The sequence below is a fragment of the Phascolarctos cinereus genome, unplaced genomic scaffold (genome assembly GCF_003287225.1).
Source record: "Phascolarctos cinereus isolate Bilbo 61053 unplaced genomic scaffold, phaCin_HiC Scaffold_5;HRSCAF=322, whole genome shotgun sequence".
NCBI lineage: Eukaryota > Metazoa > Chordata > Mammalia > Diprotodontia > Phascolarctidae > Phascolarctos > Phascolarctos cinereus.
This window is the reverse complement of record NW_027555958.1, coordinates 249,038,951-249,057,349: the sequence shown is the minus strand read 5'-3', so window position 1 is coordinate 249,057,349 and position 18,399 is coordinate 249,038,951. Positions and strand designations below refer to the sequence as shown.

Sequence of the window (18,399 nt, the reverse complement as noted above, 5' to 3'; positions counted from 1 at the left end):
TTCCTCACCCTCCCCTCTAAAGATATCTCCCTTAACCTCTTCTCCTCCCTATTCCTTTAGCATTTTATTTCTTTCTAAATTTAGAAGATTTTTATAGTGTTCTAGATGTATATGCATTGTTCCCTCTTCAACCCATTCCCAATGAAAGTAGGTTTCCAGAACTAACAGCTCTTCTCCCTCATCTAATTCATCTGTATCAGTTCTTCCTCTTGTACCTCATTTGTATAAGATAATTACTCTTTTTAGCTGTTCCTGAGCAGTTTTACTTTTTGAAGTCACATCAAGCTTAGGTCTACCCCAGTCTTTGCTTGTTTCATCAGTTAGAATTGAACAAATGGATTAGGTAGAATTGTAATTTTTATTATATTAGCTTAACCTACCCATGAACAATTAATATGTCTTTAATAAATTAGATCTGTCTTTATTTGTGTGAAAAGTTTTATAATTGTGTTCATATACTCCCTGTATTTGTTTTGGCAGACAGACTTCCCAGTATATAAAGGTCCGCAGTTATTTTAAATGGAATTTCTCTTTCTATCTGTTTCTGCTGGATTTTTTTGTAATATATAGAAATGCTGATGAATTATGTGGGTTTATTTTGTGTACTGCAACTTTGATAAAGTTACTAATTGTTTTGCATATGTTCTTACTTGATTCTCTAGAGTTCTCTAAGTATATCATTATAACATCAGAAAAGAATTATAGTTTTAGATAGCGTTCTATTCCCCCTTTCGTTAATCTGGGCAATTCACATTTTTCTAAATATTCAGCAATTTCATTTAAATTATCAGTTCTACTGACAGGTAAATGGGCAAATTAACTCCTAATAAATTGCTTTTATTTCATCTTTATTGGTGGTGCTTTCATCCTTTTTTGATACTCGCAATTTGTTTTCCTTTTTACTCAATTGTCTATTTTACTGGGTTTTTTCCCATAAACCACCTTCTACATTTATTGATTTTCTTACTTTCACTTTTATTAATCTCTCCTTTGATTTTTAGGATTTTCTTTTTGGTGTTTAATAGGATTTTTAAAAAATTTGTTCTTTTAGTTGTACTCTCCGTTTATTGTTCTTCTCTTTCTCTATTGATGTGAACAATTTGAGACATAAATTTTCTCTTTACTATTGTTTAGGCTACATACCACAAATTTTTTTTTGTTGTCTCATTGTTGACATTCATTTTAATGAAATTATTGACTGTTTCTATGATTTGTTCTTTGATCCACTCATTGCTTAGGATTAAGTTATTTAGTTCAAATTAGTTTTTAATCTATACTTTTCTGGCCCTTCATCAAATATAATTTTTGTTGCATTATACCCTGAAAGTGGTACATTAATATTTTTGCTCTTTGGAAATTGTGTGGTTTTTATGCCCTAAAACTTGTTCAATTTTTGTGAAGTTGCAATACACAGCTGAGAAAAAGTTATGCTCTTTTCCATTCCCATTCAGTTTTCTCCAGAGGTCAATCATAGCTAGGTTTTCTAAAATTCTATTCATTTCATTAACTTTTTTCTTATTTATTTTATGGCAAGGTTTATCTAGATCTGAGAAGAAAACATTGAGGTCCCTCACTAGTATAGTTCTACTATTTCCTCCTGTAATTTATTTAACTTTTCCTTTAAGAATTTGGATGCTATGCCATTTGCTGCATATATTTTTAATGTTGATATTATTTCAAGATGTAATTTCCCTGATTGTCTCTTTTAATTATAAAGTTTGCAGTTTTTTTGCTTTTGCTTTATCTGAGATTATTATTGTTATCCTTGCCTGTTTTACTTCAGTTGAATCATAATATATACTCCAACCCTTTAAGTCTTTGTGTGTCTCTCAGTTTCAAGTGTGTTTCTTGTAAACAACGTATTGGTAGGTTCTGGTATCCAAATTAATCTGCTGTCCCCATTTTATGAATGAATTCCTCCCTTTCACTTTCATCATTATGATTATTAACTGGGCATTTCTCTCCATCCTATTTTCTTCTGTTTATCTTTTTTTTTTTATTCTATCCCTCCTCAAAAGTCCTTCTTGCTTATTTCTGGCTTCCTTAGTCTACCCTCCTTTTTATCATACTTCTCCCTTTCACTTACTCTCTTCCCTTCCTACTTTTCTGTTGGATAAAATACATTTCTATACCCAATTGAGTGTGTATTTATTCTTCCTCCTTTGAACCAATCCTGATGATAGGGAGATTTAAGTATTGCTTACCACTACCTCTATTTTCCCCTCCACTGTAAAAGTTCTTCCTTTTTTCTTCCTCTTTTACATGAGATAATTTCCTCCATTCTCCTCCCTTCCCCCTTCTAGCAGTGCATCCCTCTATCTCACCCCTTCATTTTTTAAGATCATTGCAACTTGATCAACTCACACCCATGTCCTTCACCTCCATGAAATCCTTCTAACTTCCCTAATAATGATAGTTTTTTAGAAGTTACATCTATCATATTCCCATAGAGAAATGTAAGCAGTTTAATCTTACCGAGTCCTTTATGATTTTTCTTTCGTGTTTACCTTTTTATGCTTCTCTTGAGTCTTGTTTTTGAAAGTCAGGTTTTCTATTCAGCTCTGGTCTTTTCATCAGGAATGCTTGAAAGTCATCTATTTCATTAAATATTTATTTTTCCACTGAAGGACTTTATTCAATGTTGCTGGTTAGGTTATTCTTGGTAGCAATCACAAGGCTCCTTTGCCTCATATTCCAAGCCCTCTGCTCTTTAAAGATGGCAGCTATTAAATCTTGTGTGATTTTTAATGTGGTTCTATATTATTTGAATAGCTTAATTCTAGCTGCTTGAAGTATTTTCTCTGTGATCTGGGAGCTCTGGAATTTGGCTATAATAGTCTTAGATGTTTTCATTTTGGGATCTCTTTCAGGTGGTGGTTGGTGAATTCTTTCAATTTCTATTTTACTCTATGGTTCTAGAATGTCAAGGCAGTTTTCCTTTATATTTTCTTGAAAGATGATGGGCAGGCTTTTTATTTGATCAAGACTTTCAGATAGTTCAATAATTCTTAAATTATCTGAAGGAGAGATAATTTTATTAACAGATAGATTTAAAGGAATAAAGCCAAGCTAATAATAGCCATGTTAAAATACTTTAAATCAATGATATAGAAATTACAACATAAATTTCCACTTCATACCCATCACATGTGTAAGAGAGCTATGGAAAAACAGGCACTTTAATGCACTCTTGGTAGATCTGTGGACTGGTCCAGCCATTCTGAAAAGCACTTTATAACTATACCAATAAAAACTATTAAACTGTGTATGTTCTTTGGCCAAGGAATGCCACTAGTAGGTTTATAGCCCAGTGATCAAAGAAAGAGGAAATGGAGCTTTATTTTAAAATATTGAAAAGAATTGTAAGGAGATATGGGGGAGTAATGTATCAATTTTAAAAGTCACAAAATAGTCTGGAAAATGGGCAGAAAAAAAGAACCTGAGCATAGAAAGATATTATGGTGACAGGAAAGATCAAAACACAAACTCAAAAGAGGACAAACAATGTTAAAATGGCTAAATTCAAAGTATCAAAGAAAAATGTGAATTGATATAAGGCTCAAAAAGAACTCATGAATGAGCTCAAAAAGAATTAAAAAAATAAAAGAAGTAGAAGGAAACCTCTTACCATCTCTGGGTTAGGAGCTCTTTAAGCTGCTGATGCCACTGTAACAAGTCACCTCCAAGGCCTACTTTGATGCTGCTACTACTGTATTCCAGGCCAGCCCCTTTGCCCCAGGCCAAGAAGAGATCATAGATCTCTTCTTCTGACTTCCTAAGTTTTTTTGACCTGGAAAAATGTCTCACCCTCAATCTTTTATTGATTTTGCAGCTCTAAAATTCAATTTGGGGCATTATTTTAATGTTGTTTGGAGGTGAATGTTTGTTTGCTTCCCCTACCCTACCCTCTTTGCTCTGCCCCCTTCCCATGATCTCTTTTTTAAATTAAATTAAATTAATTTTTATTAAATTTTAGGTTAAAAAATGTCTCCTTTTCCCACCCCCACAATAGAGAAGGCCATCATTTGACACAGACATATCAATGTAGATGCAGATATGTTTGTGTGTGTGCACATGCATGTGTGCATGTGTGTGTGTGTGCTTAAAACATTTACATGTAAAACCATACTATGCTTACATCTGTTTGTTCTTTCTCTGGAGGTTGATAGCATCTTCCTTCATAACTCCTTTGTAGTTGATTAGAATATTTATAATAATTGGAATAACTTAGTCATTTATAGTTATTCTTCCTTTTTCCTGATCACCTTGGGAAATAGACGTAACAGTGGTATTATGGGATCAAATGATACAAGCAGATTTTATAACTCTTTGAGCATAGATTTCCAAATTCTTCTTCAAAATGGTTGAAACACTTCACAGTTCAACCAACAGCTTATTAATGCCCCATTTTTTCCCACATACACTCCAACATTTTTAATTTTCTTTTTCTGTCATATCAGCAAATTTCATTCATAGATATGATATCTCAAAGGGTTTTTTTAATATTATTTTTTCCAATTATATATAAAGACAATTTTTAGCATTCATTTTTACAAGATTTTGAGTTCCAAATTTTTCTTCCTCCCTTCCTCCCCTCTTTTCTTCCTAAAATGGTAAGAAATTTGATATAGATTAGATATGTGCAATCATGTCAAACATTTCCACATTTGTCACAGTTGTGAAAGAAGAAATAGACCTAAAGAAAAAAAAACACACAAATATATAGTGAGTGAAAATAGTATGCTTTGATCTGAATTTGGAGTCCATCAGTTCTTTATTTGGATATGGGTAGCATTTTCCATCATGAGTCATTTGTAGTTGTCTTGTATCATTGTATTGCTGAGAAGAGCCAAGACATTCATAGTTGATCATCACACAGTGTTGATGTTACTGTGTAAAATGTTTCCCTGATTCTGCTCATCTCACTTTGCATCAGTTCATACAAGTCTGCAACTCATAAATTTTGTTTGTTGTCTCATTGTTGCCATTCTCTTTAATTAAATTATTGTTTCTAATGATTTGTTCTGCCCACGTGGTGTACATGTACTGTAATCTACCTATTTGCCTGAGGCTACACTGAGACACATGATGAGTCCTAGGGGTGGCATCTCCCTGTTCCCCTGGGTTGTAGGGAGAAAGGTTCCTGATGCTAGTATCTTCCCATTTATTTGGGCACATCCAGGGTTTGGGCATTGGCACCTGCTAGGGTGCTGAGGTATGTGGGTTGGTCTGCATGCTTGAGTCTGCCCATTGTCTGGTTATGATGAGACACACTGGGGGTCTCAGTGTTGATGTTTTTCTGCTCTGCTGCACGGGGGCTCAGGACCTCCCACTGACTTGTGGAGGTGAAATTTGCTGCTATCTTGCCTGGATGCTTCCTGTCCTAGACTGAGTTCCCTTTTTACTTGAATAAGACAGATCTGTTCTGCCAACCTTCCAAGTTTTTTGGACTAGAAGAATGTTTCACCCCATCTTTTTGCTGGTTCTGCTGTTCCAGGATTCATTTAGGGATGCTATCTAATGGTCATTTGGAGGTGAATATGGGACAATTGAGGCAATTTCAAGCTTCCTCTTCCATCTTGGCTCCTGGAAGTCTCCAAGTTGTTTTACTTTGCATTTCTGTAAGCAATAATGATTTAGAGCATTTTTTCATATGTGTATATATAGCTTTGATTTCCTCATCCCAAACTGTTCATATCCCTTGACCATGTTTCAATTAAGGAATTACTCATATTCTTATAAATTTGACAAAGTTCATATCTGAGATATGAAATCTTTATCTGAGGAACTATAAAATTCCCTCCCAATTTTCTGCTTTCCTTCTAATCTTCACTCCATTAGTTTTACTTGTACAAAACTTTTTAATTTAATGTAACCAAAATTACCCATTTTACGCTCACAATGCTCTCTATCTCTTGTTTATTCATAAATTCTTCTCCTGTCAATATTTGACTAGTAATATATTCTGTCTGCTTCTAATTTATTTTTGATATCACCTTTTATGTCTAGGTCATATATCCATTTTGACTTTATCAGGAACTACGTGAACATGATTATAAGATATTTTATGCAAATGAAGTTCAATGTAAATAATTAGAGAAATATTCATTGTTTATGGGTGGGCAGAGCCTATATAATAAAAATGATAATTTTACCTAAACTAATCTATTTACTCAATGCCATCCCAATTAAATTAACAAAAAATTATGTTATTGGGCTAGAATAAAAATAACAAAATTCATTTGGAAGAACAAAAGGCCAAGAACATGAAAGGAATTAATGAAAACATATATAGGAAAGAAGTCTAACAGTACCAGATCCTAAGATGTATTGTAATTTGTTGATTAATAAAACTATCTGGTACTGGCTAAGATATAGAAAAGTGGATCAATGGAACAGAATAGACATAAAATATGCAGTAGTAAATAATTGTAGTAACTGGCTGTTTGACAAATGTAAAGATTTGAGCTTTTGGGATAAGAATTCACTATATGGCAAACAATTATTGGGAAAACTGGAAAGTAGTCTAGTAGAAACTAGATGTAGACCAATATTTACACCATTTAACAAGCTATGGTCAAAATGGATACAATGATCTCTCATTTGCCCAATCTCATGGTGGTTTTTCAATATTCATTCTTCTCAACCTCTCTGTAGCTTTGACTATTGACCATCCTCTTTTCCTTTATATTCTTCTCTCTCTAGAATTTTGTGACATTGCCATCTCCTTGTTCTCCTCCTATCTGGTGGACTGCTTTTTCAGTCTCCTTTGCTAAATCTTCATCCAGGTCTTGTCTGCTGCAATGGGTTTCTCCAAAGTCTCTCTCCTAGACCCTCTTCTCCTCTCTCTCTATGCTATTTTACATGGTGAACTCATCAGCATACATGGATTCAATCACCATTTCTTTGCTGATGATTCTCTACTTATCTGGTCCTAACCTCAGGGATTTCTGTAACCAAAGCCAAATGTCAAAGTGACAAGTCCTTTCAAGCATTGAGCTAAAGCCCCAAAGTGAAACTCTCACCTCCTTTTTCCCTGAAGTCCCCAGGAGTATGCAGGGAACACACTGTACAAACACTCCCCAGCATGTCCCCTATGTATCTGTACACGGGTATTATCCCCATTTGATTTATTAGGAAACATAGTCAGAAACTATGTAACTTGCAAACTATTATTTCTTCTAAATTTTTACTTTCTACTATAAACATACCACAGTAAATTCATTCTTGTATAGAAGTATGTGGAGACAGATGTAGGGAAAGAAAGAAGTGTACTAAAAGAGGATGGTAGAGCATAGAAGGAAAGAAATGGTGTCTAGTAACTGCCCTCATGACACTTCCAATACAAAAGAAAGAGTTTTACTTTGACATAGTCTGACTGAGTCAGTCCCAATATACAAGCACCTGTGTCTATATGTCTACCCAAACAACCTGTACAATCACTTAAATATAATTTTAATAACTTATTAGTTCATGAAAAATAGTCCAAATGTTTGTGATGGTAGATGAAATAATAACCTATTTTCCTTGGTTGGAAATTCCTTAAAGGCAAGGAATAGACATAATTTTCTGCCTCTAAATAGTTGTAATTCACTTTTCATATCATTCTAAGGTTTACAAAGAATTTTCCATTAAAAAAAGAGCTATGATATAGGTGATATGGGTTTCCATTTTTAAAAAAAAGTATTCTCATTTAAAATGAGGAAATTGGGACTCACCACTGTACCCAATTGTTACAGATAATGGGTTACATGGCAGAATTAGGAGTCAAATACAAATCCTTTTATTTCAAATGTAGAGTTCTTTGTACATATATAGGACTTCTATGGTAGGTGTTTAGTAACATTTATTGAATTTAATTTATCTCTCACACAGATACCCACAGTGGTGGGGGTGATGAGGGAGGGGATATTGGCATTAAAGGAACTAACACATGTACGTATATGTGTATGTGTATATACACACACACAAACTTATGTGTGTATATGGGTATACACACACACAAACACTTATGTGTGTATGTGTGTATATATCAGTAGAGAGATATTCAACTTGAAGTCAAGAAGACCTGAATTAAAACCCAGTCCCATACATGTAATAGCAGCGTGATCTTGGGCAAAGCATTTAACTTTCGTTAGCATCAATCTGTAAAATTGGAATAATAATAGGACTTACTTCCTATGTTATTATAAGGATAAAATGAAATAGTATTTTTCATGTGCTTTGCAGACCTTAATGCATTATCTAAATTTTTAGATGTTCCTTCAGTTCCTAGCACAATATTTTGTACATTAAGAATATTTACAGAATTGAATCTGTGATAAATGTTAGGAAAGACTATATCTAAATACAGATGAAGGCTCACATGAAGTCACAGACAAAAGATCAAATCAGTTAAGTATGAATTGTTTTGGAAGTGGGGCATTATTTAACAAGAATCAATACAAAAGTAATAATAGCAAATGCAGCTAACATTAACATAAAACATTTAGGGTTGCAAAAAACTTTATGAATATTATCTAATTTGATCCTCCCAACAACCCCAGAAAGTGCTCTTATTATCCCCATTTTATATATGAGGAAACTGAGTCAAAGCAGAGGGCAAGTGATTTGCTCAGGATCACAAGTTAGTAAGTCTTTGGGCAGGATTCCAAGTGCTCCTATTACTGCTTCTAAGAAGTTTTTTGCTATCTGCTCTGTAATTGAGTTTTCATTAAGCAATTTTATATGACAACACTACCCATGGAAACAGTTTTTTTTTTTACCCCAATAACACCTTCACCACCATCATCATTACCACAACAACACATTAATTTCTTCTAAGAACTTAATAATAACAAAGTTCACATACTACAAGATTAGGAACTGACTAAATCTGACTAAATTTTGTAGATCTCAAAAAAAAAAAGACTGCTTTGAAAAGTCAGTAAGTGAGCCAAGTAGTCTACACATTATCCAACTACACTTATTAAACAGAATTTACCAAGTTGATAAACCAGATTTGTCAGCACCACAGAGACAAAAATCTCAGTATGATTCATTATGATGTATAGGAGAGAATCTCCTTGTTTATAGAGCTGTGGAAGGATAATATATTTTTGTTCCTTGGAAAGATAAAATATGATCCTACATGAGAAGATAAATGACATGACCTTTTTATGAAAAACATATTTTTTATTATAAATTTGATAAATATAAATAAACATAAACATTTCAAAATACAAAGAATAGAATGAGCATCATATATGAAAATTTAAACTATTTTGTATAGTTTGTTTTTTTAAAATATCTATTAAATTTAACATGATAGTAATAAAACTGTCTTATTTCTCTGTGGAGATGGTTTTTAAGGTTCGCTTTGGCTCTAAGGTTTCCATGCTTCTCTGATGCTTGATCATATGTTTCTCTTAGTTTGGATCTTTTCTTAGAAGCCTTTTCAATGCACCCTTCATATCTTTGTTCCTCAAAGTATAAATGAGGGGATTGAGGGTAAGCGTCACCACAGTATATAAGAGAGTGATGAACTTGCCTTGCCTGTGAGCATAGGAACTATTGGGTTGAATGTAGACAGCTGTGATGGTGCCATAGAAGAGGGTGACCAAAATATGGGATCCACAGGTTCTCAGAGCCTTTTGCCAAGCTTGGGCTGACCTGATTTTCATCACTGCCTGGGCAATGAGTGCATAGGAGATCAAGATCAATCCCAGGGGGAGAAAAAGCAAGACTAAAGAGGCCATAAAAAGCTGAATTTCATTGGCATGAATGTCCACACATGCCAAGTTTATCATGGCAGGTACTTCACACATAAATTGGTAGAGCTTCCTATGCCCACATAGAGGTAGATTAAGGGTGATAGTGCTCTGTATAAGTGTATTACCCAAGCCACTTACCCATGCCATCCCTACAAGGGCCCAACATAGCCTTGGATGAATGACAGTAGCATAGTGGAGTGGTCTGCAGATAGCAGCATAGCGATCAAATTCCATGACAGCCAGGAGAACACATTCAGTGGAGCCCAGTGCCAAAGAGACATATAGTTGGATGGCACAACCTGTGGGAGTTATGGTCTTCATTGGTCCCCTTAGTTTCCATAGGAGCTGGGGAACAATGCTTGTGGTAAAGCAAAGATCAATGAGGGAGAGGTTGGTGAGGAAGTAATACATTGGAGTATGGAGTTTGGGATCCAGGCAGGAAACCAGGATGATGGCTGTATTGCCAACTAGTGTCAGGATGTAGGAAATCAAGACAACCACAAAGAGGATCTTCTCCAACTGGGGCTGTTCAGAAAAACCAACCAGGATAAAGTCACCTCCTTTGCTGACATTAGTCATCTCCATCATTTTGAGGGTCAAGAGAAAACAAATAGAGATGAAAAGTAGAGAATGTGGCATCGATCATTTGTAAAAACAAACAAATAAATAAATAACTTTGAAGGATAATTATCAGAACATTTAACTTGAGAGAGATCTGGGGAACACCCCTGGGAGAAAATTCAAAGACTCCATCACCCTTCAAGAGAATAAATAGAAGGAAGAGATCTACCATGGAGAGCAGTAATGAATCAACTCTAAATTCCTCATCTTTTTCCCACCTCAAAAAAGCTTTTTTTCCCCTTGTTTCTCAGTAACTCCTTAATACATTAACATGAAAAGAGAGTAAACATGACTAGCAAAACCTTTGGATGGCTCATTGGAAGCTTCTGGATTCATTAAGAGAAATAATTTTATAATTAGTTTTAATCACAGATCAGAGAATGTTAATTCTCTTTACCTGTGTAATGTCAAATATCTCTTTTTTTTATTTTCCCAAGATGTTTTAGAAATCTTTGTTTCATGATTGCTAAAATATCTGTAACATAGGAGAAAAATTCTCCCAGTATGAACGTCAAAATTAACCAACATTTCTTGACAGATGTAACAGCAAAAGTAGAAATTTTGATAACCCTCTTTCTGATCATTAATATCAGGCAAGCCATAGAAAAGAAACAACTATTCCTGCCCAAAGAGATCCAACATGAAGTCCAAAGTCCCTATAAATGATGAGTTTTTCCTCTTTCAGATAACATTGTGCTGGTTGCATCAACTTCAGAATGTTACAAAGTCTATTGTATGAAGTCCATAATCATTAAAATAAAAAGTGTTTGAACTAAACATCCACATGGGAAATATAAAGTGGATAGAAAATGTATATTGTCAACAGCACAGCAAACAATTACTTGGGTGATCTATAGAATTTCTAACCTCTTCTCCTTCTAAGTCTTTTCAGACAAATCTCCCCCCCTCAATTCAACTAAATTTCACTCCACAACCCTGTATAAAGAAACCCTGAATGTGCTGACTTCAAACAAATATTAATACTTTCTGTTAAAGGGAAGTGAAGGAAAACTGGTTATGAAAGGAGTGCAGGTTGGAGGAAAACAGGTGAGGTCAGGAAATTTCAGTATATCTATATATGATATAAAAGTATATGTTGCATACATTATATATGTTGTACATGTATACATATTTCCATTAGGAAAATTAACATATCATACAATCATAGAATTTCAGAGCAACCTGTAACCTCATTAGCCAGCTAGTCCAACCTAGTTCAAAATATCTGATAAGCAGTTGTCCAGTATTACTATGAGGGTTTCTAGTGATAGGGAAGCCACTGCCTCCTCAAGAAAGGTTTTCCCTACTTTTAGATAGTTAAAATTATGAAGAAGTTGTTTGTTTTTGCTGACATTTAAGCCTAAATTTGCACCTTTGTTAGTTCAATGCTCTACTCTTGGATTTGCCATCTCTGGACAAATAGAACAAGTCTAATCCCTTTCCCATGTTACAGTCTTTCAAGTACTAGTTTTGGGCTAGCACGTCCCTGCTGAGTCACCTCCTCTCAGAGCTAGTTCCTAGTTCCTTCAACCATTCCTTATGTGTCATAGACTCAAAGACATTAACAATTCTGGTTGCCCTTCTCTGGACATTCTCCAGATTATCAAAATGTCTTTTCTTGAATGGAGTGCCCAGAACTGAACATAATACTCCAAATGTTGTCTGATCAGGGAAGAACATACTCAGACTAACAATTCCTTATTCTTGGAAGTTATGCCTATCAATATAGCCCAAGACCACATTAGCTTTTTTGGCTGCCATATCACACTGTTGACTCATTTTGAGCTTGTGCACTACCTAAACACCCAGACTTTTTTTAGATGAATTATTGCATAGAAACATTTTTCCCATTATATAATTGTGAAATATATTTCCTGAGCCCAAGTACATTATGTTACATATACCCCCTTTTAAATATGATCATATTTGATCAGCTCTGTAGTCTAGCCTGTTGGAATCTTTTTGAATCATAGTATGTCACCCTTAATCACTTCTCCTGGCTTTGTATCATCCAGGAATTCAGCAAGTATGTGATCTTGAAATTAAAATTTTTGATAAAAATGTTAAATAGTACAGGCCCAAGTACAGATTCTTCACTCAATCCATGTGAAACCTCATTCCAAACTGTAATGTAATCATCAGTGGTGACTAGATGATTCTGGCCTTTTAACTAGTTCTGGATCCACATTATTGTAACTATCAATTAAATCCACATCTTTCCATTTTCCTGTAAGAATTGTTGTTTGTGTGCATGTATGCGTGTATGCACGTATGCATGTACATATATATATTCCCTTCCTTAAAGTCCCACTCACATGTTTCATGATAGTAAAATTGTGATACTGGGTTCTTTATTACTATGCTAGAAAGTCCCAGGTCCTACTAAGCTTCGACTGTGAGCCCAGTGTCAGACTGTGTGTGTCTTTCCAAAGATGAACAAAGGTAATTTCTGAAAGCTCACTGTAATAAGGATGGTCACCAGATGAAAATTTTTTTTTCCCTCTTAGGTTGTTGTTGTTTCTGCTGCTGCTGCTGCTGCTGTTGTTCTTGTTGTTGTTTTTGGCCATCAAAACTTAATATATCCATTTAGGTATGAATGGTCTCTGTTGGTGGATGAAGGATCCACACTAATGGAATTACAGATATTCAATGATCATGTTATATTTGTATACATATGTAATTATATAATATATGTTCATGTACATGTATTTAGGATTCTGTTACATTGCAGATATGCATTCATAGGCATGCATGTACAGAGATAGATAGGTAGATAGGTATCAATATATCACAAAATCATAGACAAAAGCAATCCAGTGTAATCTATACTTGAGTAGAAATATCCTTTAAAAATCTCTGACATATCATAATTTCACCTCCATTTGGAGAACTTTTTGGTGATAGAAAACACAGTGTATTGTTACACTTTGGAATCTGCTATCATTAAGAAATATTCATTTTTAACAAATTGTAATTGGTGTTCCTGAAAAGTTTACCCATTGCATCCAACCCTGTCCCCTGGGATCAAGTTTTTTTTTTTTTAAAGTCTTATTCTTCTTTCATATTTTAGTCCTTCAGATATTTGGATTCAATAATCATTCCTACCATCCATCCTTGCCTCTTCTCCAGCTACTTTCATAATCTTCAGACATAGTTTCCATTACTACCATCAACACACATGGTGTCACTAAGATATATTCCCTCTTATAAATATATTTCCTCAAAGTCAGCACCTGGAATTCTCTTTCGCTATCTGCATAGCTAGCTATATGCAGCTAACAAAGAAAAAGATGCCTCCAGAGTGCAACCTGATCACAGCAAACCAAACTAGATTGTCACACTAATCGCAACTGTCCCAAGTCTAGTCATTCTGATGAACACATGCATACTGTTTCCTAACACCTCCCCTTTCTTCTAGACAAAAATATTTAATAATTACTCAAAAAATAATTATTAATTACTAATCAAATTACTTAGTTATTAATTATTAATTACTAATAAAAGTAATTTATAATTACTTGGTTATTATCAATTACTAATAAAAGTAATTTATAATTACTTAGTTATTAATTAATTATTAATTACAAATAGTCCCAAAAAGATTAAGGGCCAGATCTTGTAACAACCATGTTAATGACTACCACCAATCAATAATAATCTGGATAATTTTTAAAAAACATTTGTGGGGGCAGCTAGGTGGCACAGTGGATAGAGCACCGGCCCTGAAGTGAGGAGGACTTGAGTTCAAATTCGGCCTCAGACCAAACACTTGACACTTACTAGCTATGTGACCCTGGGCAAGTCACTTAACCCCAATTGCCTAAAAGCTAAAAAAAAAAACCATTTGTGGACAACTGTTTGTCCATGGTATCTCTCTTGCACAGTTGTCTGCCATCCCTTGGAATCTTAAGCATATGTCACTAATTTCTAGCCACTTTGAAATGCATCCCTTACTCTTATCTAAACAAATAATAGAGGTAATCACAGAATATAAATTCGATCATTTTGATTACTTGATATTGAAAAACTTTTGCAAACAAATATAACTAGGATGAGAAAGTCTGGGGTGGGGATCTCAAATCAAATATCTCTGATAAGCTAATGACAGTCTAGATATGTAGGGAGCCAATACAAATATATAAGTATATATTGAGTCCTTCTTCAATGAATAAGAGATCAAAGGATAAAAACAGACACTTCTCAAAAAATGTAAGCTATTAACAACAAATGAAATATTGCTCCAAATTACTAAGAGGAATTAAAATCAAAAGAATTCTGAGGTTTCACTTCACACACAGAAACTAGCAAAAAATGGTGAAAGATAGAAATAGTTGGAGAGGTTATGCAAGCACAATAATACACTCTCAGCAGAGCTGTGAATTGTTCCAAACATTTTAACAATTAATTTGGAATGATGCTTTAAAAAGTGACTAAAATACCAACTACCTTCAATCCTGTTCTTTAGGACTACACACTACAAAGATAAGGAAGGAAGGAAGGAAGGAAGGAAGGAAGGAAGGAAGGAAGGAAGGAAGGAAGGAATCAATGACAAAATCTGCAGAATTAAGGACATCCAAGTTTGAGTGGAAAGGTCACTGTTAAGGTTAATATATGGGCAAAAACTTTTCTTTTCAGGACTTTGGGACATTCCTTTTTTCTGTTTGCCCATTGCATCTATTGTCTATGTTTCAGAAGAATATGTTAGTCCTTGAGAAGAGAGTTATAACCTACAGTAAATGAAGTGTTGTATCAAGAAAGGAAATGGTGGACAAAAGAAAGCCCAGAAATATCAAAAAGTAGTTTAGGTTATTAGAAAGACAGAACCGAGCAAGTCGTTTTACTTGGCCAACAATTAAAACAAGAAAGACCCTTATATCAAGCAAGGTAAAAGGATACAATCATATCAGGGAATGAAACAATTCAACCCAGTTACTAATACTCCTCTCCTTGCCTCTGAAAGTCTTCAGAACCTTTTTTAATGAAAAACAAAAACAAAAAAATGATTGTATGCCATAAGATCATCTGTACTACATCTAGGAGCTCTCTTCTCAAGGTCCAGATATGGGGCTAAAGGGTATATTTCTGGAGCTAGAAGTCCCTGAAGATGGGCACCTAAGCAGACATAGGTAACAAATGCAAGGTGCTGACTTTGGGAAGACCTTGGGAATATCACGCTCCCATTACAACAATTAATTTTAAGCATACAGGTGACCAGAGTTTAGCTTCCCTGGGGAAAGGAGAGGAAACATTGACTTCATCTCTATGATTCTTCACTTTCAGAGATGTCAGAAAAATAGACATAATGTTTCCTAAACACATGCTTTGCTAGCTACTGGTAGTTCAAGCAAAAGGAAAACACAAAGCTATCAGGATCAAGGAATTCCCAGCATAATGGTTCTTTCCTCAATAAGCTGTACCACAACAACCGTAATCATTTCATTCCATAATTTTCATATAATCTTCATTGCCTATGCCATTATCATAAAGCCTACATCTTTATTAAATATTATTTGGCTATTCTACATAATTTTCAGGCCTTTAACCTTGAATAGGCAGCATAATGCATTGGATGAAGTGCTGTCTTCATATTTGGGAAGACCTGAGTTCAACTTATTCCTCTAAAATATATTGGTTTTATGTACTGGTATTAAATACATAATTTTGTGTCATATTGAAATGAATTCTGTACAAATATAATTGATTGCCCTTATATAGCCCTACACATTGGGAACTTAAAATGTGAGACCAACATACTAAGATTCATATTAACAGGCCATTCAAATATGAGAATGGGAATACAAAAGCAAGAACTGAATTGGAAAGTAGAGTGCTTACATCACATATAGTTCAAAGTATGGAGGGGGGGAATTGGACCAAGTATGGGTTTTTATTGGGGTGGGGAGCTCCTGGTAAGGAACTACAGGGTGGCCAGGTGACTAAGTAGGCACCTTCTCTGAAATTTAAAAGTGTCACTTGGGGCACTGAGAGTTTAAATGACTTGCTGAAGGTCACAGAGCCAATATAGGTCAAAAAGAAGGACTTGAATTCAGGTCTTCCCAACTCTAAGGACAGCTCTCCTTCCACTGCACCACTCTGCCTATTCAAGGTTAAGGGCCTGGAAATTAGGCAAATAGTCATGCAATATGATCAGGTAAGATCATTTGCTGAGAGGGGCTGTACTGCTTCCCCCTACTCTGCTCCTGATTGAAATAAACTAGCTATGCAGTCTTAGACAAGTTGCTTCACTAGTCTGTCTTAATTAATTCATCAGAAAATAAATGAATTGGAAGAAATTCTTCCTGAGGCTCTCTTTAGCTCAAAAAGACTGTGATTCTATGATCTAAGAATATGGAACAGTTCATAAAGTTTTAAAGTTGGTAGTGTAGATGAAGGGGATGCTGAATCCCCCTCTGAGTGGGGAATCATCTTCAGAGACGAAAAGTGGGGAGAGGGTGTTGGAATCAATAAAATACACTGGAAGCAGTCCAACTGACTTTTTTTTTCACCTCAAATCTCAGCCTTTATTTTGGTTACAGATTCATACATACACATTGAGGTGCCTTTGAAAGCAACAATGTCAACACTCTATATGTAATCTTCTAACTTGATCTCCTCCTCCAGGTTGTCTGTACTGACCTTCTCATCCTCTACCACACATTGGATCTGCATCTTCTGAATGCCAGAGGCACCAGCTTGGAGCTTCCCCAGACCAGTCCAACCAGCTATATGGAGTGGACACACTCCTCCAACTTTTCCATGTCTATTTTGTCATCCCAAGGCTTAACATCTAGGAGGACAGAAGACTTTGCAGTCAGCCCTGGCTTCTTGGCCTTCGTCTCTGCATACTGCTGAAGTGGCTCCTATTGAAGCCAGACTGCTTCCTTGTCTTCTTTTTCATCATCGCTACCAAACAAGTCAATATCATCATCTTCCTCATCAATACTCTGCTGGGGGGGCCTCCTTGTTAGCAGGTAATGTGGTGTGTAGCTCTACCTTCTGCATAAGGGATACATGCTGAGTCTAAGGAGCCAGAAAGTGGTGAAAGGGGGAGAATTTCTCCAGAGTACACAGTCAGATTTTGAACTTGGAGATGGTGAGCCGTAGGCCCTGAATCACACTCCAAAAGCTCTGGTTCTCTACCTCTAGATTGGAGGGTGACCACTGGAAGAGCTGGTATTTGTGCTCTTCAGGAGGGGATGGGCACAGGACCATTCATCTACTCATAGAACTTTCCCTCTGCATCATTGTACCTGAATTTGTCAAACCAGATCTTCTCATGCACCAGGAAGCTGGTTGCCATCTTCATTCTGTGAGAAGAGAGGGCAGCAGCAAAAGGTTAGTCCCAAAGCCAATTTGGGGTGGGGAAGCAGCAAGACAAGGCCCAATGGACTTTTGAAGACCACAACAAGAAGTTAAGCCTGGATCTGGATTAAGAGGAACTAACTTCAAATCTTGGTTCTATTACTTACTGTATGATGTTAGGCAAGGCATGTTACCTTTCTGGTCCTCAGTCCCTCACCTGTAAAATCAAGTACTCTAAATGATATCTAAGGTCTCTTATAGTTCTTATTCTATGCTCCTATGATGTTATGTCTTTAGTCCTGAACATATTTTTGAACATATTTTATATGGAGATATATGTGTCTACATATATACACATACAAAACCTCTTTCCATATAAGATACACACACACACACATATGTGTACTCTATGTGTATGTGCATATGTATCTGGGTTTAGATAGACAGAGAGACAGATACATAGACAGATAGATAATAATGGGATGGGAAATGGGTGGGAATGATAAGGAGAAAGGAACAACATAAGAAATAGAAAACAGATTGAGTATCAAAAAGCTTATAATACAACTAAAATACATTAAAATGACATGTTTATCATCCAACAGAATACATATGTATAACATAATCAAAGAACCTAATAAGGTTGATTCCTTGTTATTATTCTTATAAGATTCCTTAAAGGATTCTAAACCAATAAGTAAAAAAAAAATGGAAGGTGAAAGTT

The 18,399-nt window shown here is 35.3% G+C and overlaps 1 protein-coding gene and 1 pseudogene across 1 annotated transcript; both read right to left on the bottom strand.

The window, feature by feature from the left end:
• Positions 1-9,407: 9,407 nt before the first annotated feature.
• On the bottom strand, positions 9,408-10,337 carry LOC110202646 (olfactory receptor 2G3-like). The gene has a single exon (XM_020978881.1). The coding sequence runs from the start codon at positions 10,335-10,337 to the stop codon at positions 9,408-9,410; it is 930 nt and encodes a 309-aa protein (XP_020834540.1).
• Positions 10,338-16,880: 6,543 nt separating this feature from the next.
• On the bottom strand, positions 16,881-17,673 carry LOC110202616 (elongation factor 1-delta pseudogene; annotated as a pseudogene).
• Between the last annotated feature and the right edge of the window lie 726 nt (positions 17,674-18,399).

What these genes read in the sequence shown, in the direction of transcription:
- LOC110202646 (XM_020978881.1), bottom strand. Translation starts at nt 10,337, where the DNA reads ATGGAGATGACTAATGTCAGCAAAGGAGGTGACTTTATCCTGGTTGGT.